Here is a 27515-nt window from a genome sequence, read left to right on the forward strand (position 1 = left end):
CCCGAGATATTTAAATGTGAAGACCTGAGCTATGGTTCCACACCCTAGTTGAAGCTGTAATTGTGCTGGTTCTCGCTTCCTTAAAAATGCAACAAGCTCAGTTTTCTCCGTAGAGAACTCGATACCCATTTGAAGAGCCCATGTCGACAAGTTGTCGAGGGTATCTTGTAATGGTCCTTGGAGATCTGCAGCTTTGGGTCCTATAATAGACACAACGCTGTCGTCGGCAAGTTGTCTTAGCGTGCAAGATGTGTATCACATCAATGTTGTTTATGTAAAATTTATATAAAAGGGGGCTTAAGCATGAGCCCTGAGGAAGACCCATGTAATAGAATCGTATTGTCGACAAAAAACCATGCGCGAAATACATGATGCAACTTCTCTGGTAGGATGTTTCTGGAAACTTAGTCAAAATCCGCCTTGATGTCTAGGAAAACTGACGCCACTTGTTCTTTACGAGCAAATGCCATTTGAATTTCGGTTGAGAGCAACGCAAGACAATCGTTCGTTCCTTTGCCTCTGCGGAAGCCGAATTGTGTATCTGAAACTAAGCCATTAGTTTTGACTCAATTGTCTGGACGAAACAGAATCATTTTTTGGAACAATTTCCGGATACAGGAAAGCATAGCAATCGGCCGATACGAATTGTGTTCGGAGGCTGATTTCTCTGATAACTCTTACTTGTCTCCAGTCATGTGGGACAATATTATCCTCAAGAAGCTTAAATTCAATAAACGTCTTTTGGCAGTCAGGCAAATTTTTCAACAAGTTGGATTTGATTTTGTCTAACCCCGGTGCTTTATTGTTACACGACAAGAGCGCAAGTGAGTACTCTACCATCGAAAATGGTGTTTCATTTGTATTTGGCGTCGCGGCGCGGGAGATGCTCTGGTTCGGAGCAGAATCTGGGAATACATTTTTGCGAAATTGAATATCCAGCGGTTAGAATATTCCTCGCTTTCATTCGTGGTGTTTTTGTTGCGCATTTGTCGGGCTGTGTTCTAAAGAGTGTTCATCGATGTTTCTTTTGTTAATCCGTCATCAAACCGGCGCCAGCAACCTCGTTTTTTTGCTTTAATTAAGTTCTTCATTTGCGTATCCAACGTCGCGTAATTACGATAATTATCAGGTGTTCCATTGGCTCTAAACTGTTTAATCGCTTTTTCTTTCTTTCCGAGGTTGCGGTTTTTTTCGGTTCTTTCCGCGTTCAGTGATGAGCACTCTTTGTCTCACAACGGATTGGGAGGACGGATGTTAGTTTTCGCGCCGGGTACACGTTTCGTTTGAGCTTGAATCGCGGAGTCGAGAAAACGTGTACTCTTCCTCCGGAGGAAGTTCTTGTGTTGTTTCTAGTTTTTCTCCGCAGGCGATTGAAATTACGATATGTAGATGATCGCTACCGTGGGGATCAGGGATAACCTTCCACTTGCAATCCAATCGTAGCGATGTCGAGCAAATGGATAAATCCAGCGCACTTGGTCTTAATGGTGGTTCAGGAATTCGTGTCATTTCTCCCGTATTCAAGATTGTCATATTGATGTTGTCGCAAATATCATGGATCATAGCTCATCTTTTATCGTCGTGAAAACAGCCCTATCCCGTACCGTGTGAGTTAAAGTCTCCTAAAACCAATGTCGGTGCGGGAAGAAGCTCTATGAAATCACTGAGCCGCTGATGCCCAACCTAGGCTCTTATGGGAATATAGATGGAAGAAATGCAAAGGTCCTTGCCTTTGAATGTAACATTACATGCGACAACTTCAATACCTGGTATCGATGGGAGGTTAATTCGATAGAAAGAATAGCACTTTTTGATCCCCAAATGTACTCCTCCGTAGAGATCATCTCGATCCAGGTGAATAATATCAGAATATCAGAGAATTTAACAAACCCAGTATTTGGTAAAATTTCTGATTGATCTTTAGGGACTTTCGGGGGTTTTGAAGTGGTGGAAATTCTTGCACGGTATTTAGGCACATATCTTCAAGTGAACGTTATAAAAGGGGAACCATGGTCGAAAATAGATCATTTCTTCTAGTTTGTTGGATGGAAGCAGACGTCGGAGCGAGAAGACGCATTCAAACAGCGGCATCGGAGAGGGCGTGGTTTAAAACCTCAAACGCTCAGGTCATTGTTCTCATTTGCATTCCAGTCGTCAAGGCGAGAAGACGCATGAAACCAGTTTCGCATCATTTGGCCCTGCGAACGGATGAGTCGGTTTGTTCGCGAAGCTAGTTTCAATTCAAGCAAGAATGATTGCATCAGACAACAGAGCTGCTGGTCGTTTGCATTGAAGAGAAAGAAAACGAAAAGTGGACAACATTATATAAAATCAGCCGTTCTAATGGCTCTAAATGTTATCTAAAGAACTATTAAGATTACTTCTTTGCAAATACAAGATAGAAATCATCAGTTTAGTGAAAATCCAAAATAATTTAATTGTCTTCGTGCACATTTCGCTGTGCGAAAATCGTTCGAGAAAAATGATCCGAATTGAATCCTGTACAGCATCTTGATAGTTTCTTTCAATGAAATATGCAAATCCGAAATGAGATAATCGACGTCAAAAATCGTTGAAAATTTTAGTATTGAAAAGGGGGAAAGTTTCGCAATTCACACAATCGGTCAACTATCAATTCGAATTCGAAAGTGTAAAAAAATCGTGTCAGTTTTATTCGTATTCACGACATCCAGTTATGTCTCTGACATTGCACACCCGAACTTTTTTCTCCGTTTTTTGCCATCACTTCCAGTTGTTTTAAACAAATGATTAAGTCAACACATAGTTCCCCCCGGTGAACGACCAAAAGGTTAAAGCCGGGGTAAAGTGAATGATATTAATTATAATATTAATAATAACACATAGTTCTTCGAAAAGCATGAGTTTTAATGGGATAGAAGAACGGTGTTGTAGGGTTCAAGAGAGAGAGAGAGAGAGAGAGAAATAGAGAGATACATATATAGGTCATATGCACAAATAAATTAATAAAGCATTGATTGATCGCGCCTAGAACAGTCGTCTGTTTCTCGTGCTCCGAAATCCAAAAAAAAAGAATTAATAATTGCGTGAAAATCTTGCGATGGAGGAGAAATTGGAAAATCACGACAGGTGTGAGCAAAACATTGTTTAAAAACTGAACAGTTATTTCATAAACAGTGTTCAACTGATCAATCAGAGTATTGATCAGGTCAGTGAACCTAGTAAAATAACACAGTCGAAAAATAACAATTGCAGATTTGAAGGGTTTCACCCAATCACTTTTGGACAGTTGAGAGATATTTGTTTTAATTTGGAAAGATCGCCAGGTATCGATTTCAACGCAAAGGTGATACAAGATTGCTTTCATGTTATCGGACACGATCTTCTAAACTTGATAAATGAATCGGTACAAACTGGGCACGTACCAAAAGTTTGGAAAGAATCATTAGTGGTTCCTATTCCCAAAGTTGCTGGAACGGATAAAACCGTAGAGTACCGTCCCATCAACATGAAACCGCTTTGAATCTTGTATTAGCAAAATGGAAAAAGGGAATAGAAGTTAAAGAGACTATTCTTGCAGTGTTCTTGGATCTAAAGCGCGCTTTTGAAACAATCTCAAGACCTTTATTGTTACAAACTCTACAACGCTTTGGCATTGGAGGCAGTCACGTACCCAGAGGGGGGGGGGAGGTAACCTGGCCCCTCCCGAAATCAAAAACATATAATTATTTAGAAGGTCTCAGACAGTGTTAAAGTAATAACTAGACAGAAAACGTAATGAAATGTAATACAGTATCAGTTCCAGTGGGAAATTTTAAAGTGTATGTTAAAAACACCCGTAAAAGGCACACCGAAAGTTAGGTACATAAGCAATCTTCAGTAACATTATTTTTTAATTTTTTGGCCCTTCCGAAATGAAATCCTGGGTACGGGCCTAATTGGAGAATATTTATATGATAGAAAATAAATGACTGTATGTAACGATTTTGTGTCCAGTTCTCTAGATAATTCACTTGGAGTGCCTCAAGGCAGGGTCCTAGGACCAACTTTACTTATTATGTATATTAATGATATGAAACGAGTTTTACGATTTTTTGATATCAATTTATTTGCTGACGACACGTATTCTGCTTATTCCATCTAAGGATTTTAATGAAGCTGTTGCACACTTAAACGAAGACCTACATTCTCTAGCACGTTGGTTAAAATTCAAGCAATTGAAATTGAATGTCGCAAAGACAAGAAGTTAACATTCAAATCTCACATTAATAACGTAATCAGGAAGATTGCCAAAAAGTACGGAGTATTGCGTCGTTTGAAAAATGACTTAACGATCAGTAGTAAAATTCTTCTGTATAAATCAATCATTTCACCACACATTAACTTCTGTCCATCCATTCTGTTTCTTGCTAATAGTACACAAATCATGCAATTACAGCGACTGCAAAATAAAGTCATGCGATTGATACTTAAATGTAATAGATACACTTCTTCTACTTTTCTGCTGAGTGCATTACAATGGCTTTCAGTCAAACAAGGAATTTATTACTTAACAATGGTGTTAATTTTTAAATTAATAAATGATATGCTGCCTCGATATTTGTGTGATCGAGTTGAGAGAGGAAGTTATTTACATAGATCTATTACCAGAAATGCATCAGATGTAAGTATCGTAATGTAAGACAAATGAACGTGCTACAACTCTAAATGAGTTCAAACAATTATGTGTTTCACATGTAAAATCTGTCTTATGAACAGATTTTAAAATATTTATTATAATTTGATTTTTTTTTTAATGTATAATGAAGAAGAATGACTTATCACTATTTTTTGTATAGGGTGATTTTTTAAGAGCTTGAGAACTTTTTTAAACAATAAAACGCATAAAATTTGCAAAATCTCATCGGTTCTTTATTTTAAACGTTAGATTGGTACATGACATTTACTTTTTGAAGATAATTTCATTTAAATGTTGACCGCGGCTGCGTCTTAGGTGGTCCATTCGGAAAGTCCAATTTTGGGCAACTTTTTCGAGCATTTCGGCCGGAATAGCCCGAATTTCTTCGGAAATGTTGTCTTCCAAAGCTGGAATAGTTACTGGCTTATTTCTGTAGACTTTAGACTTGACGTAGCCCCACAAAAAATAGTCTAAAGGCGTCAAATCGCATGATCTTGGTGGCCAACTTACCGGTCCATTTCTTGAGATGAATTGTTCTCCGAAGTTTTCCCTCAAAATGGCCATAGAATCGCGAGCTGTGTGGCATGTAGCGTCATCTTGTTGAAACCACATGTCAACCAAGTTCAGTTCTTCCATTTTTGGCAACAAAAAGTTTGTTAGCATCGAACGATAGCGATCGCCATTCACTGTAACGTTGCGTCCAACAGCATCTTTGAAAAAATACGGTCCAATGATTCCACCAGCGTACAAACCACACCAAACAGTGCATTTTTCGGGATGCATGGGCAGTTCTTGAACGGCTTCTGGTTGCTCTTCACTCCAAATGCGGCAATTTTGCTTATTTACGTAGCCATTCAACCAGAAATGAGCCTCATCGCTGAACAAAATTTGTCGATAAAAAAGCGGACTTTCCGAATGGACCACCTAAGACGCAGCCGCGGTCAACATTTAAATGAAATTATCTTCAAAAAGTAAATGTCATGTACCAATCTAACGTTTAAAATAAAGAACCGGTGAGATTTTGCAAATTTTATGCGTTTTATTGTTTAAAAAAGTTCTCAAGCTCTTAAAAAATCACCCGTTAGATGTTAGAAGCTATTATGATCTGTATGATGATGATGGATTTTGTCGTGAATACGACTTACTTTACTATGGGGTGCCTTTTCAAAATTTACCCTCTGAGAGAGTGATAAGTTTTTGATCGTGAATATCTCTTGTTGTATCTAACGAATCAACATAATTTTTGCTACACCCCATCGGCAATATGATCACAATTTTATGATAAAATTTCCAGTTGTGTGACATAATCTCAAATAATTTAAAATTAAACTTTTCTGAAATGTTTGGTACGAACAAGTATCAAAGGGGATAATCCATAAGGCGCATTTGCCTTGCTCGTATTTTTAAAGCTCATATCTCAGTGATCTGTGAAAGGATTTATATAATCTAACTACCAATAGAATCGAAATTTTTCAACTTAAACGTGTATAGCAAAAGCATTGAAGTATTTCAATAGTACACTATTGAAAACCCTGTCTCATTTGACCCATGTCAACACCAGCCAATCAAAACGCGTTCTAAGGAAGAGAACAAAATATCTGCTGAGATCGAGAAAAATGTTCCGAAAAGTGTTGAATATCGTAGTGAGTTCCTCAATTTGGTCCTTCTGAATGCTAGAAACGAATCCCTACAGCATATTAATAGTTTCTTTCAATAAATTATGCAAATCTGAAATGAAATAATCGACATTAAAATTCTGTATGCGCACGGAGAACCCTTCGATCATAAAATTGCGATATGGCAGTTTTTGATTTTTGCGATAGTTGATTTAACTAATTTCTTTTTGATTCAACCAATATGGTTTTTGATTTGCATATATTCAAGTAGTTGAAAAATATGTTGTTTTGAATGCTGTCAAATGCCGGAGACAGTTGAAAGCAAAACAATAATTGCAATGCAAAATCAACAACTTTTCTAGTTGAAATCTGTTCGTGTCGCTTCAAAATATCAATGAAAACAACATCGATGGGTCAAGCGTTTGGTGAAATTGTGTTCATTCGATTTGAGAAATTCATGATAACAAGTGTTTATCTAACAGCGGTGTTGTGATAAAGTTAACTTTGTTTAATGTCGTTTTCGTTTTTAAATTGCACTACACCAGGGTAGCGAAAGCTGCACCTAAACCGTTCGTTTTTACCAATTGCACTACACCAGTGCTACACTTTTTCTGCACCGATACCACTGGTGTAGCACTCATCAAAAGTTTGGTGTAGCTCTGTGCAATGGAATCGTTTATTGTAGTCAATGGTTACTGTTTATGTTTTCGTCATTTTTGTTCGTTTATTCATGCCTCAGTGTAGCACTGCACCGGTGTAGTGCAAATTAAAAACGAAAACGCTATAAGATGAAAAAGATTTGGTGACAAATTAGAAAATGTTGATGAATGATCATCTCGTAATCTTTCAGGTATGCGCAAAAATTTTATGTTTCAAATTCGATCATTGATTTACTTCCAGCAGACTGTTTTACCTCCAGCTATTTGATACCGATGATGATGTTCATGCATTAGCAATAAAACGCTTTTTGACATGAATTCAATTTATGAAAGTAACAGGAGCAAAGGATTTCAAACACACAGAACGCGCTGCGATTGAATGGCGCGTTTGAATTGCCGTCGCAAAATTTCAATTCCCAGCGGTTGATGAACCCAAGCTCATATAAATTGACTAAAATTTTCGCAAATCAATAACATTGTTCGAATTGATTCAACTATTTGCAATGTCTAAAACAAATAAAACCGAATTTTCAACTAACAGAATTTTGTTTCAATAACAACACCAGTTATTTCAACTAAAATATTTGTTGAAATTGAAAGGTATGTGTCCTCACCAATTGACAGCATTTTTTTCAAACTGTTAAATTAGTTGTTTCAACCATCGTTTCTGCTAATCGAAAAACAAAAATGATAGTTTAGTTAAAACAACAATCGATTAGTTGTACCAAATTTTAACCAATCGAATTCAGAAAATCAACTAATATTCTGGTTGAAATGGGATCGCGGGTGGTTCCGTGCGGCTATTTTTATAGCCGTTAGGACCGCCCATTAGTGAAAAAGCTACAAACGAAATCAGATAAAAACAAGCCTCTCAACAAAAATTGAATCAGTTTGGATTCTATCGCCACTCCGAGCAGATGTATTTTGTGTTTCGCTTCCGACAAGATCGCTAGTTTCGCTTCCGACAAGAGCGATTACGTCATAGCTGCGTCATTTGCATTGATGAAGTAGCAACGGTGGAGAGCATTACACAAAATCAGCCGTTCTAATGGCTCTAAAAATTTTCTAAAGAACTATTAGGATTTCTTGCTCGCAAATCGAAGGGAAATATCCTCAGCTTAGTGCAAATCTAGAACTGTTTGATTTGATTTTTGCACTTTTCGCTGTGTAAAATTCACAGTAATCTAGATCAAGTGAAGCCTTCTTTGTTTTTGCGAGAAATGTGGAAAAGGGGAATGCTTGCATAATTCATACAATTGATCAACTAATTGATATTTGGAAGTGTTTAGGAACATGTCAGTTGTTTTCGTATTCACGACATCCAGTTATGTCTCTGACATTACCCATCCGCCTTTTTTTGTTGTAAATATTTTAGAGTTGATATATATATAAAATAAATGAGTTGTCTACAAAAGTTTGAGCCCGCGCGCGTAACGCAGTCAAAGACAATCTAGAAATGGAATATGGCTGAATAAGGAGATGTTATTGTTTGAGACCAATTGTGGGTTTCTTGAGTTCTAGCTGGGATCTACAGTTGTCGATGAAATTGGGCTTGCCTCTGCTCATTCGCAGTCTCGTTATCCCATCAGAGCTGGTGGTGATAGCGATGAACTGGTCCGGCGGAAAGGGCCTGGTGAATTTTTGTTTGATACTGGTCGAGATATTGGGTTCGATTCCTAATTTGTTCAAGGATCTTCCCGGGTTGAAAATTTTCTTGATCAACCCTGGATAGTAATTGTAATATATAATATAGTATAGTAATTTGTGTAATAATTCCGTTATGTCAGTATGGAAATTCCGAAGAAAATGCTCCCGTTTACGTCTCATCTTTCGTTTCAATGCAACGAACAGAGATAGAAAATTTCATTCGATTTTTTTTATACATGAGATGAATGAAATTATGGACAGGGTGGCCACACTCATAGAAAAAATGAAAACACATGGCGTAAATATAGGCATGCCATATTTTCTTAGGCGGTAACAGATCGTTACATCGTTACATAACCTATAAATGTCAGATGTCAAATTCAGAAAAATCACCTGTAATGTCAATGACATGATTAATTTTTACCTGCTTTGGGTTGTAAATTTAAATGAATTGCGACGTGCCTGTTATGTACATATATAAATGATGAGTTGCAATTCGCAATGCTTCCTTCTCTTCGTTTATGCTGCTGTAGTTGAAGAAACGGTCTTAAATTTTCAATTCGCATGATCAAACTCGTATATTGGACGCTGGATATGCCAAAGATTTGGTTGAAGGTATCGAAGCTTAGCATGAGTATTTGATTGCAGTCTGGGAAGCCAAATGATTTAAAATTCCATGTTTCGAGCTTCGAACAATAGTCCTTTGTTTGTGTACTACTTATTTTTTCAATTTATTGTGAGATATCAACGTGTTGAAAGTAGATGGTCGGGTTTCGGTTATTTATACCCGAAACCCGACCAGAACCCGTACCCGACGGGCATTGGTTTAGTTCGGGTGCAGAAAAAAAACTGTTTGTTCGGGTAGGGTCGGGTACGGGTGCGGATTTTTCAACGGGTACGGGTCGGGCTCAAGTTAAAATTTTTTTCGGGTTTCGGTACTTTCTTCAGGTACAGGTAAATTTTTTTATTTTTTTTTTTCGGGTACGGATCGGGTTCGGGTTTGTAAGAAAATTTTATTTCGGGTTCATTTTATTTTCGATCGGGTCCGTATAAAAAAATGCTGACCCGACCATCTCTAGTCGATAGGTCTTTTTTGTCGCATAGATTGATGCCGAATTATTCGAGTCATATTACCTAGATAACCGGGTTTAATTGAACGATATTAAAATATTTCGTACTTGATTGTGCTTAGCAGAGATGTGTTTAAAATCTCACTAGTACATATATGTGCTGGAACGGATGAAGAAAACACAACACCGTTTTAACACTGAATGCGCTGCTCGATTTCGTACACGCGGTAAAGAAAACGAAAACAAACACCGAAGCTCGGTTTTGAAAACACAACGAGTCCATCGATACCGAGTTATCAACCGTGTTGAAAAAACCAGTGCGTGGTGCAGGTATGACCGGTTAGCCACTTTACGTTAAGTGCGACCGGAAGAATGAAAGAATTTCAATGGATTGAAGTTTATTTGTAATGACATGCATCGGTATTTCATTTTTCGCGATGTATACTATGCACTATCTTCAATAGCAAATACTGTTTCTTTGAACGTGTAGTGATTGTTGAACAATTATAAACAATAATGAAAATCTAATCACAGAGCATGTTTTATGCAGCTGTTTTAACGCTTTACCATTGTAGCTTGAAGCCAGAGGTAGCAGGAGCGCAGGATTGAACGCTTTACTACCTTACTGGCGATCTCAGCAAATTCGGCGTGCAAGAACAAACGCTTCAGCACTGTATCTGCTGATTGTTCGAGAAAGCAAAATCCTGCACTTCTGCTATTCAAAAAATCAATAATTCATCCCAAATAGCGTTTAATTGAGTTTAATCGAAATAGTTCGTGAGAATCGACCAGCTGGAATTACAACAAAGTTTTTGATGCTATAATAAATATGGTGTATTTTTCAAAGAATTCATTATGGTGCACTGATAAAATAGGTGCCAAATAAAGCGATTAAGATTTTTTATTTGAATCCAAGGTTGTGAAAATCGGTTTAACCATATCTGAGAAAAGTAAGCTCACAAAAATGATACATACACAGACAGTCTGCGTACTCAATGAACTGATTTGAATGGTGTGTGACACTCGGGTCTCCGGGCTCGATGCAAAGATCGGTTTTGCAGAGATTGTATTCCATATGAGAAGGACAAAAAGCCCGTGAAATAATATTTCATTCTGAACATTGATTATAGAGACAAAAACTTTGCTTGAATTCTAATTGGTTGACTTACTATCTCATGCTCTATTTCGATTAAACCAATTAAACGAAATCTAATAAACGAAGCAAATCTGCGTTTCTGCTACTATTGCATATGTAAGATAAGCTAAATAGCATGAATAAGCAACAAAAAACATGTAGTAGGATTATTACTATTATTTTTATAATTATTGTCCATTTTAAATAGTTTTCCTAACAATATATATGTTAATATTCTTTGCTATTTTTATTGACATTGACATTTCGAATCTAATGAAATTAAATAGGTATTTAAAGTTAAGAAAGAAAATTGCGGGATTATCGAAAAATATTGCATTTTTGAAAAGGTGCAAGAGCTTTGGAATTGTTCCGACATGCTGTAAAATACGGGGTAGAAAATCTTTCTCTAATAATATCATGTGTAAAATTCAGAGGAAAATTTTAAAAGAAAATTTAAAAAAGTTGTATAGCATCCAAAGTGTAAAAACCTTGGAATGTTATAATCTCCATTTAAAACTAGCAAAACAATACCCGCAAGGTTTCAAAATTTTTCTAACCAAAGTAAAGTTCGCTGAGCACTGTGAATCAGAACGCAAACGAATTCTACTCCAAAAAAATTTGAAAATTTACTTTCCCAAACCCGTATGGTCCATCCTCCAAAACCTTCGGTACAGTTTTCAGAAAATTTCCTAGTTAATCGTTCATCACAAAATTTCACACACGAACAAACAAATCTTCTCAACTTGGGGTTAAATTATGCCATTTCTTCCTAAGTTAATCTCGAACAAGTTATTATAGACGTTGAAACAGGCCTAGATAGTTGTAACCTTCCTTTTTCGAAAATTATTATTAAAATACTCCATTAAGAAATCAACAAACTAAAAATGAAAGAGAACTAGCTAAACAATTGCGAGAAAAGCCAGTTTTTTATGTTAAAGCTGACAAAGGAAACAAAGTTGTTATTATAGATAAGGATGATTATGACAATCTAATCACTCAAAAAATTAATGACGGACCTTATAGGAAACAAAGATCCGATCCCCTTCCAGAAATTATTAAAAAAATAAATAAAACTCTCATAGAATATAATCCTAACTTCGATATCAATCTCAGCCGCCTCAAAGTTCCTAACCCTTCATTACCAAAAATCAAAGGATTACCTTATAGGAAACAAAGATCCGATCCCCTTCCAGAAATTATTAAAAAAATAAATAAAACTCTCATAGAATATAATCCTAACTTCGATATCAATCTCAGCCGCCTCAAAGTTCCTAACCCTTCATTACCAAAAATCAAAGGATTACCTAAAGTGGAAGAATTCAAAAATATGCCGAAAAAGTTTTTTAGTAGATCCATTCCCAATACACAAGAGTTCGCTACTCAACTTCTGAACTCAGGTGAAATCGAAGATGACGAGATAATGGTATCTTTCAATGTAGCCGCCTTATTCCCAAGTGTCCCGGTGAAGGACTCAATCAATCTGTTGGAAGATTGGTTAGTTAAACAAGAGAGTAGTAGTTTATGGAAGTGCAAAGTAAGGTCTTATCTTACTCTAACCCGGCTTTGCATGAATGTAAATTTTTTAAAATTCAGAGGGGAATTTTATAAACAATTACAAGGGGCCCCAATGGGTAATCCGCTCTCCCCATTTTTATGCGAATTATTTATGGCAAACCTCGAAGAACTATGATGATATATTTTGCATCATCAAGCGTAACGATTTGGAAAATTTTTTGGATACAATCAACAATTTACATAGGAACATAAAATTCACCTGCGAGAGGGAGACAAACAACAGTTTACCTTTCTTAGATGTTCTTATTATACGGGAGGCAAAAACTTTATCTTTCGAAATATATAGGAAGCCAACCAATACAGAGCGAGTTATACCTAATATTTCTAACCATTCTCACCAACACAAAATGGCAGCATTTCACCATATGTTTCACAGAATGCTAACCTTACTCTTCAGAGATGATGCGGTAGTGAAAGAGAAAAACTTTATCTTCGAAATTGGAAAGCTCAATGGATGGATATCCGGAGCGCTCAATCCAAACAATCCTCGATAAGAAACTAAGATCATTGAAAAAATTATCACTCACAACTTTGACCCCCCTATCAGAAAATTTGAAAAGAATATCGGTAGACTTCAACTCTAACATGGCATATCCACTTAAATCAAAATTAAAACCCTTTGGCTTGGATTTAGTGTTCAGTAGTACTAACTACCAGTTGAAAACTTTACTAGGATCTACTAAAGATCCTACTGACAAATTGAAAAAATCTGGGGTATACAAAATTTCATGTTCTCATTGTGATAAATTTTACATTGGACAAACAAAGAGATCATTAGATATACCCGTTTCAAGGAACACATCGCGGAAATAGGGAAAGCATCCAAGGATTTGGAACGGGGTTTGTCACACCATTTCAAGTCGAAAGTAGCTGAGCTTGCCTTTTCCGAAAACCATGATTTCACTACAAATGACATAAAAATCTTAAGACAAATTCTCAACCCATGGAAATTGGATTCGGCAGAAAGTCTAGAAATTTTCAAACATAATTCCACTTCTTTACTAGACAGAAACCAAGGAAATAGGTCTTCCTGGCTTTTTAAGTTACTACCTACACACAGGGGACAGACAAACATAGAAACATCGATAAATTTTTTCGAGGTATTTATAACTGTTGTAGGAATCTACCTACTTCCGTTTCATATTTCATATATATTCTTTCAATAAGTAAACAAACCTAACACACTGCAGAAGAATATAAATTGTATTCGAAATACGTATATGTGATGTGACGTTTATTATACATGATTTATAGTGTTGTGAGATACATAGTGAATTTGTATAGTGACGTTATATGTATATAACAGAATTAAATGGTAATATTATAAAATTTATCCTTCTAATGAAATGGTTTACTATCCATTAGGCTAGTTTAACTGACTTCGGATACACCGATTTCGGAACTCCGTATCCGAAGGTATCGGGAATAGAGAAGCTGAAAGAAGGCCAAAACGAATTTAATAAACAAAAATTCAAATTGAAATAAACCTGTGGTCTCATACAAAATCGGTGCATTTTATCCGATTGTGACTTCCAATTACAGGGTGATGAGTTTTTAAAATTCAAACCGTCATACCGATACCAAAAAATCTTCAAAGTTGGGCTCAAAACTATTTCAATTTATTCAACGTACCAATTTATGGACATATGAACTATTTTTGATTAACGAATTCTGGAAAGTACCATAAATAATGACAAAAACTTTAAAGTGGAACTCACTTCTACATCTCATGGAATGCTTAATCGATTGTCACACGTTTAGATTGAAAGGAATAATTTTAAGGTTTCTTATAATTTCTGTCCTCAAACCGTCTTGCGGATCCAAAATTACAAAGTAATGAGTGATTGAAATTTCAAACTGTCTTTTAAAACGACAGTCATTAGTACGGGGAAATTTGAGTATGTCACGAGGCCGCACAAAATTTTATCCATACTTTGGAGACTCGATGTTGGGAAAGCACTAAGTCGAAACCGTTATATTTATTAAATGTCATCATAGACACCCGGGGAGGCATGAGATAGGAACTTATGAGCACTTAGTTATCTCACCTCTTGACGATCATTTAAAACAATCCAAAAAAATTTTTTTTTGAAAATTTCGAGATTTATGATTTCTAGTGTTTTCTTTTTCGGTCAAAAGTAGTGATATATTCGGAACCAATTATGAAATGATTTTAACTATAGATTCTCGCGCAGGGTTTGGATGAATGAAGCAGTGAAGATGAGTATACATGCTTCACGGCGTATGATATTCATGAATATACCTGCTTTATGAATCATGTCGCTTTTGAGGAAGTGTGAGCCTTGTTGCTTTATTGAAGTGGCTGTCCATGCACGAGAATAGAAGAGAGCGAACAATATTCACCTCTACTACTGTTTCTCCTTCTCTCGGTAAGAGAGAAGCTCTAGCCCCATATTTCACTGCAAGCAAATTAGCTTCACGGTGCAAGATAGTGATGAAGATTTAATATTCAGTTTTCGCTAGCAGACTGATGACTGGCTCTTAACTGTCGCATGTTTCTTCGAGGTCCGAACGCAGGTGTGCACTGCCACCGCTAGAGCATTTATTAGAGTAAAGGTTTTGCTGTAATGGGGACATGTGTTTCTTACAGCTCTCGAAGCTCATAGCAATACACAATGAAAATTCAATGGAAAAATGTTCAACGCGGAATACTGATTAAAAGACTTATTTTTTATCCTACTGGTTGATTACCTATCATGCACTACTACGATTAAACCCAGTTAAACACTATTCAGCAGGAATTTGATTTACACAAGTAACAAGAGTGCATGAGCTAGTTTCTCTCTAACAGCCAGCAAACGAAGCGTTTGTTTGTTTGCAGTATTTGGTGAGATCACCAGATCGTCATTGCGAATTGCTTCGCTCCTGTTACTTCTGTTTATAATATTTAAGTATAACTAAGAATTATTACCCTCTACTAACTTGACACGGGTTGAATAAGTGATATGCAACAGTTTTCGTGGCATAAAGTCATCATTAACAGCCGTTCGCGTCGGAGAGCCAGTCATCAGCCTGTTAGCGAAAACTGAATATATAATCTTCATCACTTACTAGCCCCGTGAAGATCGTTAGCTTGCAATGAATTGTTTGTGAGAAGAACGACGTTCAGGACCACGAGAGAGCAAGCTATATTCACGGCTTCTGTGCTTCATGAAGACACTAATACCAGCACACTATACCATCTGTGCATATGTGGAATATATTTGCTTCCACTAGCGTTTTGTTTGTGTGCTTCGTTTTGGCTGGAACGGTGTCCTCTTTGTGAGCGGTGGAATTGTTCGCTCACAATGCAATGGAAACTATATATTCATTCACCGGTGAATGAATATTCCAAACCCTGTTCTCGCGTAATAAATTACCGGTTCGCGCAGTTCCATCAGGTTGCTTAAGGAAGATGTTGTTTCTCGTTTCAGAATATCTGAAACGGCACAAAACAGTTCCACGGATTAGAGGATACAAAGTTGTTTTAGTATGTAAATCATATTTTTTTTTAATAAATAATATCAGCCATTCGAATAAGAATAGCCTGATTGCACCAAGAAGTGACTTAAAACAGGTTTGTGTGCCCATATTGAACTCCCATAGCTGATGTAATTTAATCGAAACAAGACATAAGAAATTGAAAATACAAACTCACAAACATTTATCTATGAACCGCCACCTACTTACGTTTAGTTTCTCTCAGCAAACATTAGTGATAATGAAATCCGGCTTTCATTCCATATTTGCGTCTACTTACCACGCTACAAACTATCGTCTTTCTCTGTAGCGCTCATCATTCGTCGAGTATTATACTCGAATCGCGAAACAACAACGATGACAACACGGTTATCATGCGTCATACGATCAGCGGATAAGATCACGAAATCCAAATCAAAGCTATACCCACCATGCGTGTGAATAGGAAAAATATGAGTCGTCTAAAAGCGAAGTTGCTTCAATATGTAATATGAAAATACTTGCTTGCGGAAAGTGAACACATGGCGGCCGTAGATAAAATTATACACTAACACTATTGTGAGTAGCAATGTTGAAGGCAAATTGAAATTCTATCATCGAATTAGTTTCATACATACTGTCCGACGCATACATCGAAAAACCTCTCGTGATGTTTTACTGTAGTGTATTGTGTACTAATAAATCGCACATTCTTTGGAATGCAGTACATTCATTTCATTTATTACACAGTTGAATTTTGCATCTAAGAAATTATTTTCACAACGCGCGCGTAAAGAATCGAAGGAAAATCGCGTAAGATAGATAGTATATTGTAGTATAGTCTGATTGTTCCCATTATTCTGAGATTTTTGTTTTGGGTACGCTTACTTCATTGAATAATACGCTAAATCAATTATACAGTTTTACAACTGAAACAAATTGTTAGTGTCATGAAGGCGCTGCGAATTTTCTTTCGGTTCAACACTTAAATCTACTCCAAACCTTGCTAGCTATATTATCTGAAATAGTATACAAAGAATTGTATTAATTCTTTGAAATAATCTATGGAAAAGCCGTACAAGTTTATTTTACTAAAAAATTACTAACATTTGCCAACTTTTATAAACTTTGCATTTCTACCTGTTTTATTTTCATATATACGTTCATTTCATAAGGCAATATTTATTTATTTATTTATGCATTTATTTTCTATTTGACCTATGTTGGTCTTCATGAAATATTGTATGGATGGGAAAAGTTACATTAGTTTTTCTTCGCCTTAGCATCCACCATATATATTACTTTAAACATAATACACTTCAAATAGAGTAACAACAGTTAGTATTTAATAAAACATATTACTCTGGGGTCTCTTTTTATGTGGTTCTTTTTTATGCGGTTTCTTTTTACGCGGCTTTTTTTACACGGATTTTCGAAGTTACGCGGTTTTTTACACGGATTTCCAAAAATACGCGGTTTTTTCGGCATCAAAAAAATTTTCGATTTTGGAAGTCTCGAAATTTGTCTATGTCCCAAAGTCGATTATCACCAAAAAAAATTTTTTTTGAGATTAAATTTGTCTTTAGTTTGAGATTAAATTTGTCTTTAGGTTTGAAGTTTTTTTACGCTGATTTCATACCAATCATACTATCATGTATAACGCTGTGGTATTCTTTAAAATTATTTTCTTCGATTCTTGAAAGAATTACCAATATCGGTTTGTTTGACCGTCTACTAATAGTGACTACCGATTGAGGTAGTTTTGATGCCGATTTAAAAAATTTTGTACTTTTTTTCACCCTTATAAGTGATGGTTTAAAATTTATCGGATTTTTCATTACCTGGAACAGAGGAAAGAACTGCTGCCAACTCTGCTATACACACATGTGTAGATTCTTTAAACCTTAATGAGGCCAAAACATTATTATTGTACATACCAAACCAATTAGCCTCTGCAATTAATGATCGGTCCGTGTAAAATATATTCTCAGGATCAATATGACTGAACTTATTTGAAAATACTTCAAGACTCATTGTATGTGTCCAATGTGTGCAACCAAACGCAATTCGCAAACAACGATACTAAGTTCGCTCTTATTTAATAATATGAGAGTTTGCAGTTCTTTGAACGCGCACTATTCTGAACGGAGTTGCTTCACTATTTTTGCCACCACGGTTAGAGTTCGACTGATAGAACTGTCAAATTTTATCTGCTGACTCATGGGTTACTGTGATTGATGCTGCATAGGTAGTCTCGTCAGTGCAGGTGAAGGTAAACCCATGGAAAAATTGATTTTTGTCGATTTTTTTAATGCAAACGTTAAACAAAAATTCTACAGCCAAGAATAATTTTTTCGATTTTCAATTTAAAATAATTTATTGTAAAAAATATGGTACTGAAAAGCTAACCGTCAAGTCACTTATAAAATGTAAATAAATAATCTGTTTTAATCCACTTAGTGGTGTAATGATTCCTTTCTCATTGACATTTCATTAGAAATCAATGCAAGTTCTAATGTCGGAACTCGAAGACAGTCACAGTCAAGTTCTGCGGCCATCAAATAGGCCAGGCTTGCAAGTTTAAATGGTTATTAAATCTGCTTTGAAAATTTCGTACTTATCGGTGTCGTAATATTATGACGATTAGACATTTTGACCAACATACAAGGCCGCCGAGAGAAAATTCGGGCCCGGGGGAATGCAATATTACAGGCCCCTATACATAAGAATTTAAAAAAAAACATTGGGAGTATGGAAATATCATCGAATCAAAAGATTTTTAAATACATAATTTTATCAAAATAATAAGCCAAATTTGTTTCGATTTTTATTATTTGGTTTTGTTAGACGGAAAAAACAATTTTGAATCTTACAAATTTCCGGCCCCCTGAAAAAGTCCGGCCCTGGGGATTCCTCCCTTACCTCCTCACAATTTTCAGATGATGAACAGTAAATCAAGTTTATCTTTGACGTTTATTAGTCTAAGTCTGTTAGAATAACAGAGTGTTGCGAAAAACATGCCGAAATATTGGTTTCTGAGTCTGTTATTATTCGTGACATTAGTGGCGAAATAAAAAACCTGTTTTAATCCACCTAGCGGTGTAATGATGCCTTTCTCATATCAATCATACTATCATATATAATACTGTGGTATTCTTCAAAATAATTTTCTTCGATTCTTAAAAGAGTAACCGAAATCGGTTTGTTTGACCGTCTACTGATAAAAACTATCAATTGGAAAAGATTTGAGGTCGATTTAGAAATTTTTTAAGGTTTTTCCTCATTTTCAGTGGTGGTATACAATTTTTAACCCACTTTACCCTATATTTCCGGATCCGAAAGTCGGATCCGTATGAAATTCAGGAATTACGCATGGGACCACAGGACCTTTCATTTGAACCTAAGAACCTGAGAAAAGTTAGAACACATATTTTCTTTTGTTTGCACATTTTACTCCATAACTCCCGAACCAAATAATATTCAGGAATTTTTTATGGGACCTCAAGACCTTTCATTTGAATTTAAGTTTATGAAAAAACGTTACATACACACACACGCACATACACACACATACATACATACATACATACATACACACACACACACATTTTGCGTACTCGACGAACTGAGTCGAATGGTGTATGACACTCGGCCCTCCGGACCTCGGTTCAAAAGTCGGTTTTCACAGTGATTGCATAACTTTTCTATATGAGAAAGGCAAAAATCTTAAAGTATAGGGTTAATCCGGATGAGATGTCGTATATCGCATCGATGTATTGACCGCGAAAAAGCTACCGTAGAGACGAGACTCGAACTTGTAGCCAGTTACTATCCGGGAAATCGTGTTTCCTATTAAACTACCTTGCATGCGATATACACTCGAAGAAACAGCCTAATTGAACAGAAGAACCAAGCATGCTTCGCAACCCTCCATCATATGGCGGAGGCCATTAAATTTTTAGCACTATTTTGCTATTAGATTTGCTGTGGTGTTGTGATAATTTTTACGAATCCACGTGTCTTTTGCATAGTGTGGAGCTTCTAGAATAAGGATCTGTTCATGAGAATTGACATTTCGGGTAAATAATTAATGTGATGTGGCGTCCAGCCAGTGCAATGAGATATTGTTACTAAAGTGAAAAAATAATGTAAAATACATAACAATGTTTTTCTGTTTTTTTGTTCAATTTCCGAATTAGTTTTAGTAGAAAAACAATGAAGTAAACTAGTTTTTACGTTTCGTCTTCGACTCATCAGTGCATCAGCAGATTATGTTGAACTGCTGATGCAAAACCCCCGGATCAACATAATCCGCTGAGCAGACGTAAAGTTAATGCATTTTGCAAAACACTTATTTGCACCGAAGCGCTATGTCTAACCTGACGTGCCGAAAGAACGAAACAAATTCGACGGCATACTGACCGCTAACAGATTTTCGTCATTTGGGGGTTTGGTACCTCGTGGATAGCCAGTTTGTGCAAAGTGCACATGACTTGACTTGACATGACGTAAAAACTCGAAATAAGTCATGTGCACTTTGCACAAACTGGCTACCCACGAGGTACCAAACCCCCAAATGACGAATGAAGTAAACATTAATTAATGAAGAGTGTCTTCGACTATGTACAAGGAAATTTATCTTCTGTTTGCTCAATGATTATGTCTGCTTTTGAATTGAAACATAACAATAAATAATCTGATGATAATCTTTTTTGTATAAAAATATCGAAAACTCATGAAATAATATAAAAAATGTAAGAAACCTCTTTTCTCTAACGTTTCCTATACCTGCGACGTATCTACTTTATATTTTTTGCAGATACTACTGATCGGATTGCTATTTTTAATGCTTTTTACCATTTTTCATAAATATAAAACGTGCTTAATCCACCTAGCAGTGAGATGGTACCTTTTTTATCAATCCGCATGTGTTTTTTGCATAAATATTCTTCGGTGTTTCAGTTCTCATGGCAATATTTTAATGACCGTCGTTTAAAGCGGCTATTTGAGATTTTAATCACTCATCACCCTTTAGAGTTTACGGTTATTTACGGTACTTCCAGAGCCGATATTCAGGAACCAGCATAATCCAAACCGATTCGTATGGCCATATGACGAATAAATTACAATAGTTTTGAGTCCAACTTTAAAGCTTGTCGGGATTTTCATCTTCTATATCGATTTGAATTTTAAAAGTTCACATCCTGTAATTCCAGAATCGGAAGTCAAATCGTCGATTATTAGATTATTATTATTATTATTAATATTACTATTATTATTATTATTATTATTATTATTATTTTTATTTTTATTATTACTATTATCATTATTCGTTTCTTTGATCTCAGCTTCACTCGTTTGGTTATTTACCGAGCTTGCTCACTATCGACGGCTGAGACAGTGAAACAGATCGTTTTATTTGTACTTGGAACGGAACCAACGAAACTTCAAATCTATATGGTATGGTTATTCAATTGACGATTAATTCCGCGAGTCTCATTTGGGTATACTAGCAGAAATCAATTGAATAAGAATGCAATATACTGATAGTAAAAGGTCAGAAATTTAATTTTCATCAATACAGAAATGCTTTACTTAAACTTTTTATGCTCAGTGAACATTTTTATCAGCTGTCAATCTAACTGCCTTGAGCGCAGAAAAGAATTTAATGTGCATTGTTCTATTACATTTGTTCAATTGAATCTAGGTCAATTTGCATTTACGTAAAGCTTCTAACTGTTGTACCGAAGGTCGAATACGACACCGTTTGAATTCGATATGGATTGACCTTGACCATAGAATCTCTGGCGCTGATAGTGTTATTTAGATCTCTAAATCGTCTTATTGCTCACTACACTTTATTCCTGTTTTGTTTCGGTTGTACCGCCAAATGTCCTCAAGCATGCTGATATCGATTCGTAATACCTGAATGTCGTACTATCAAATCTCGGTTGAAGTAAACTGATAGAGCTCGTTGTGAAGCACGAAAATCGAGTTGAGACAAAATCTTCGGTGAGTTGATATCCCCGGTGATCAGTTTTGCCACGGAAGTGGTTTGCTGAGTTTTCCTGCGTCGTTCCAATGAGTCGAGTCCGATCAGTCGACAGCTCAAGCGGGTTCCGCCAGAAAAGGTTTCTTAGAGCAAGACGTACAAATCTTTACTGAACGCGATCAATCCGTAAGTTCCATGTAAGTTAATAAGGACTCCAAATTAGGCTAGCATTTTCCATTATAGGGCGAACCAAAGAGCAATTTAACGCCTTCAAGCATCTTTGAAGTCCCGCTCGATCTATGCAATAAAATTTAGTTGCCATGTCGCCTTTGAAATTATAATCTTGGATAAGAGTGTTCGGTGGTCAATTCGGTCGGGGAGTGCTTTCAGATCAGTACGAGATTCGTGCTGATCGTATGTAGTGTTTGAGTCAAATAAGCTGAAAATCGGATACTGTTATTCGTACGTTTAGGAGATGGTTGGAGCGTTTTTAATAACTTTATCACATGAAAGGTCTTGACCGGTATTTGGAAATTCTGTTTATTCGAAACTTTTTTAATTTTAACGATTTGAATATGGCAGCCAGTTCTGACGAAGTTTCAGTAGCTTTCAGATACAACCGATTGATATCCAATATTATCCCATATCAAGTTCTCGACCTCAAAAAATAAATAGTCTTAAAAATATTTTTTTAATCAAAGTAATAATAGTTTTCTGGGTTGCTGCTGGTCTCACAAGCGAGTTGTCACATGTTCGAAACCCGACCTGGAAAGATTCTTAGTGTTAATAGAATCGTAACATTAGCGAGCTCTGTTGAAACACCAAATTCGACAAATGAAATGTAATACCAAGACTTTGCTTTAAATACTTGTATCACAGTTTATGCAAAAGCCTTAGAACACCAATCATCAAAATTGAATGGTCAATAAACACTATCGTAATGTAACTAAATTTAAGTCAATGCATAACAAACAATTGAATCTAGTCCATTCATAGAGTTTTGTTTTATTTTTAGAAAATCCAAAAGATTGGTCAGACCATGCATTATGGTGGCCAACGCGAAATATGTGGCTTACTAGAACCAAATCTACACTGGACCAAGTCGGACTACATGCGGATGCTCTTTTATATTTTACACCCATGCATAAAACGCTAAGAGTACAGGTTAGTACGTTTTCCATTACATCGAATCACACCCACAATACACATACACACACGACACCTATTTTTTTGTTTCAATATGGTACGTGGAATTTTCGAGATATGATTTTTTTGAAATTTCGCATTTTCAATAAAAAGTCTTTTTTCAACAGCAACAGTAAAATCTAACAAAGATACAAAAAATCGTCCATCGTCCAAGATTTAAAATGGTCGTCTTTTCCTTAGCTTTCAAATAAGCGATTCCATAAAACAACCTTTAAAGTTAATATAATGAAAAAAGTTAAAAATAATAAACAAATAAAAAAAATCCAAACTTAGGCCTATTTTTTTTATTTTTTTTGTTGAAAAAAGAAGCCTTAGGTGTTTAACTCAATCTTGGCAAAGTTTCAGAGTGGAAAGATTAATACTTTCGGAGCAGTGAATTTTTCAATTACGACCCGAACGCGCGGAGCGTACCGCAGTGCAATTCGCTCGGATACGGGCTTAACAGGCTATCCGCATTACGCCGATCCGACCGATCCGAGCTCTCCGGCGTTGACTTTTTTCTGCTTCGCCGAAGCCGAAGCACAGAAAAATATAACGCCGGAGAGCTCGGCTTGGTCGGATCGGCCTAATGCGCCTTTAACTTGTCGACACATGTCGCGCCACAGATCGAATCCTAACTTTGTCAGTTTATTGTTAGCAACGTTTCGGTGTAAAAATAAATTCAAAAATCATTGCTGCAATCAATTTAATTTTGAGACTCATGTTAGCAAAAATCAAAAACATTCGTTGCGTCGGGTTCTTCTTCCCTTTTTGAGAAATTCGATTTTTTGCAGGCAAATGATGTTTTGTGTGCACCGTGTAGACAGAAAGCGAATAAAATTGGGACAAAGGATTTACGTGAGTATTAAAATAATGATGACATATAATTCTGGAAAACTTTCGAAAATGATGCAATTTTCACTATTTAGCTGTGAGGGAAAATTCTGCTGATGCAATAATGATCACAGATTCTGAATCCTCTGAGACTGATGGCAATGATGCCAATGTGTCTATATTCAGCGACTATACAGAAGTAATTCTTACATTTCCTTACATTATAACATTGCATTTCTCAAATTTTAAAATATTGATTGCCGTTTTAGAATGAACCATATTTGCCTTCCGGTTGTCTTAGCGAATTGAAAATTTCATGCTAAAGATGCAACTAAATCGGAAAGAATGAAAATTTTAACTGTTTTGCCAAAAAACTGGAGTATTCGTAAGATAGCGCATACGATGAACACATCAAGATATTTTGTTACGAAAGTAGAGAATCTCGTGGGAAAAAAAGGATTTTTTCGATTCCGGGAAAAAAAGTAAAAACTCGATGTCTTTATATTTAAAAGCATGGATATTTATATTTTACAGTAAAACAATTTTCCCCTGAAATAGTAATGAAAGACAAACAATTTTACGAACGTGACGATGTAAGTGTTATGATGCCAGGTCAAAATGGACACGAAATCTGTAGAAATTGATGGGAAAAAAATGCATAATTCAAAAAAAGATTAATTTTTGGGAATCTTAAAGACGTTGGCGTAGCACGTCGCGCAAGTTCACAAATGATCAATGATTGTCAAATTTCGACCACGAATGAATTGTACGAGTGTAGGAAAGCATCTTCTCTACCCAATATTTCAGTCATGTACAAATGTTCCGAAAATTATGTAAAAGCAGAGAAATTTCTAAATAAAACCGTTTCGAAAAATGTAAAACTATTTCTGGAACACAATCATTTCACTATGTTGAGCCGCACAAGGAATTAAAAATGAAAATTCTCGCTTCCCAGGACACGTTTGAAGTATTGAGTTTTTGTAAACAAGAAAAACCAAATCATAGAAAAATTGCAACTGTGCAAAAATTTTATGCCACCATTATTTTATTACTCACGTAAATTCTTTGTCCCAATTTTACTCGTTTTCTGCCTGAAACGTTGCTAACAATAAACTGACAAAGTTAGGATTCGATCTGTGGCGCGACACGTGTCGACAAGTTAAGCCCGTATCCGAGCGAATTGCGCTGCGGTACGCTTCGCGCGTGCGGGTCGTAATTGAAAAATTCACTACTCCGAAAGTATTGATCTCTTCACTCTGAAACTTTGCCAAGATTGAGTTAAACCCCTGAGGCTTCTTTAAATGTGGAACACATTTTTGTTTTCTATATAGGGATGCAAATTAGAAACTCAAAAAAATATAAAGAAAGAAATGTAGTCAGGTTTTGAACAATTACAGCTCAGTCAATTTTGTATCAATTATTAATATTATGTCACCATTTGATTGGAAATATTTCTACGTATTGATTTGAATGTTCATAGTCATGTATTTTTAATTGAATATCATTGAAATGTTGATTAATAGCTAGCAGTGTCCTATTTTGTCTGCCAAAAATCTCCGGATTTCCCTGCCATAGTCGACTGTTTTGAAGGAGTATGCGATATATCAAAGGGAAAGCATCACTCTGATTGGTCAATCGATGCAAAGGCGAAGCTGTTGGAAGCACGCGAATTTATAAATAGAAGTGAAATTATAGCTAACGTTTCAGTCCTACGTGTAGCATGCTAGAGGTAGGTTGTTGCTAGACAGCAAGACAAAAAGTGCCATAAAACGATTTAAAGCTTTAATTGGTATGCTCTGATCTTTTGTCATGCAAGATCGGATGAAATTCCATGTTATGTCGTTTCGCCTGAGAAATTGACACTACCTCAAGGTAAATTTTGAGTGCATAAGATTAATTTCTAATTTATATAAGATGAACTCGATTGATAATGAGAAAAAGTTTATCACTTCAACCGAAATCGCAGAATGGTATGCATACAAAACTGCGTTTTAGGGCGTTTTGAAGGGCTATTTTTACGCTTCAAATCAAAATTTTCTCGGAAACAGTGACGAATATTAAAAAACCCAACTGACAATCTCTTAGAAAATTAGTTTAGATAATTCTGTGGAAATTTCAGAATGATTGTTTGACTTTAGCGGTCGGGAAAGTCTTTTTTCTGAAGGAAGAATTGCATAGCTGAAAACGGCAACTTTCAACTTGTTCATTGAATATCTCGCCTTCAAAAGCATGGATCAAAAATCTATCCTGACAATGTCTGGATAATTTAATTTAGATGCGATTAGTGCATAAAAACATTTCGCTTTCTATGTCGGCGCCATTTTAGTTCCCTGGTAACGTAACGAAACATGAGAGAGAAATAAAATCGGCTCAAAAAGGCTGCCAAACAAGCGGCAGCTTTCTTTGATTTTATGTGATGTAGTCAAACTTGTAACCGAAAATATCAAAACTTTCTTGGCCACCCGGCCACATCGAGAGTCATTTTGCACTTTTGCGAGAGAGCATGGAGAGAAATGTAATACGCACAGCGAGCCACGTGATTTTACGACACTCGTGCATTTGCGGATTCAAAAGTGTGACGATTAATTGAAAATGTCGATCATTAGAAATTTTGGTTGCCTTGTTCCACATCAATGGCTCGAGCAACCCCATGGGGCTGATCCTTGTAGCTTTTTCAACAAAAAAAAAAAAGAAAAAAGATTAGGCTCAAGTTTGAATTTTTTTATTTGTTTATTAATTTCTAACTTTTTTCATTATATTAGCTTTAAAGGTTGTTTTATGGAATCGCTTATTTGAAAGCTAAGGAAAAGACGCACATTTCATGTCTTGGACGAACTTTTGTATCTTTATTAGATTTTACAGGCTCATATATGCATACACTGGGGTCTCTTTTTACGCGGTTTATTTAATGTGGTTTCTTTTTACGCGGATTTCCGAAGTTACGCGGTTTTTTTTACGCGGATTTCCGAAGTTACGCAATTTGTTTTCGGCATCAAAAAAATTCGATTTTGGAAGTCTCAAAATTGTCTCTGTTTTTTTTAGATTACACCAGATCTGCACGTTTCATGCATTTCTAAGATATTCGGCATCAAAAAATTTTTCTTTAGTTGGGAAGTTTATCTACGCGGATTTCCGAAGTCACGCGGATTTCCGAAGTTACGCGTTTTTTTACGGGAATTTCCAAAGTGCGTGTTCAAGAAGAAGTTTTAGGAAATCGATTGAGCACTCTTTAAAAAATACACTGTGAAAGAAAGTTAAATACTTTTTCAAAAATTAGAAAACCAACCGAAAAACAAAAATCTAGAAAAATGTATCTTATATATTTAATATATTTTTTTAATAAATTTATTCTGAACCTTAACTTGAAGCCCACATTTTGGTGCAAATTTTGTTAGTGTGAATTGAAAATTGAAACTAAAACAATTTATTTATTTATTTATTTTTCATCTGACCTGGCCTAATTTAATGATAGTCTCCATAAAATACGTGTAGGCGGGAAAAACCCCGTTTGGAATATGTGCCAAATGCGAATTAAAACCACACATCTTTTAAAACCTTTACGAATATTTTCACAAATTCACTTGGAACACTAAATTACAAACATTAAAAATTCTCACAATATGAAATAAATAGAAAAATAGAACATTTCATTACTACATTAAAACATTTATAAACTAAGTAAGTTT

The 27515-nt window shown here is 35.8% G+C and overlaps 1 protein-coding gene across 4 annotated transcripts in view; it reads left to right on the forward strand.

The window, feature by feature from the left end:
• Positions 1-27515, forward strand: part of LOC131440596 (unc-112-related protein) — an 83064-nt gene that overhangs the window by 23748 nt on the left and 31801 nt on the right. For 2 of the 4 annotated variants that reach the window (XM_058612011.1, XM_058612012.1), the window contains exon 2: positions 22826-22974. In XM_058612011.1, the coding sequence (XP_058467994.1) occupies positions 22826-22974 (149 nt within the window). Of the gene's footprint in view, positions 1-15778; positions 15937-16218; positions 16398-22825; positions 22975-27515 lie in introns of those variants that run through there. The other 2 variants (XM_058612014.1, XM_058612013.1) reach the window with 2 other exon arrangements.

This window comes from Malaya genurostris, chromosome 1 (genome assembly GCF_030247185.1).
Source record: "Malaya genurostris strain Urasoe2022 chromosome 1, Malgen_1.1, whole genome shotgun sequence".
Lineage (NCBI taxonomy): Eukaryota > Metazoa > Arthropoda > Insecta > Diptera > Culicidae > Malaya > Malaya genurostris.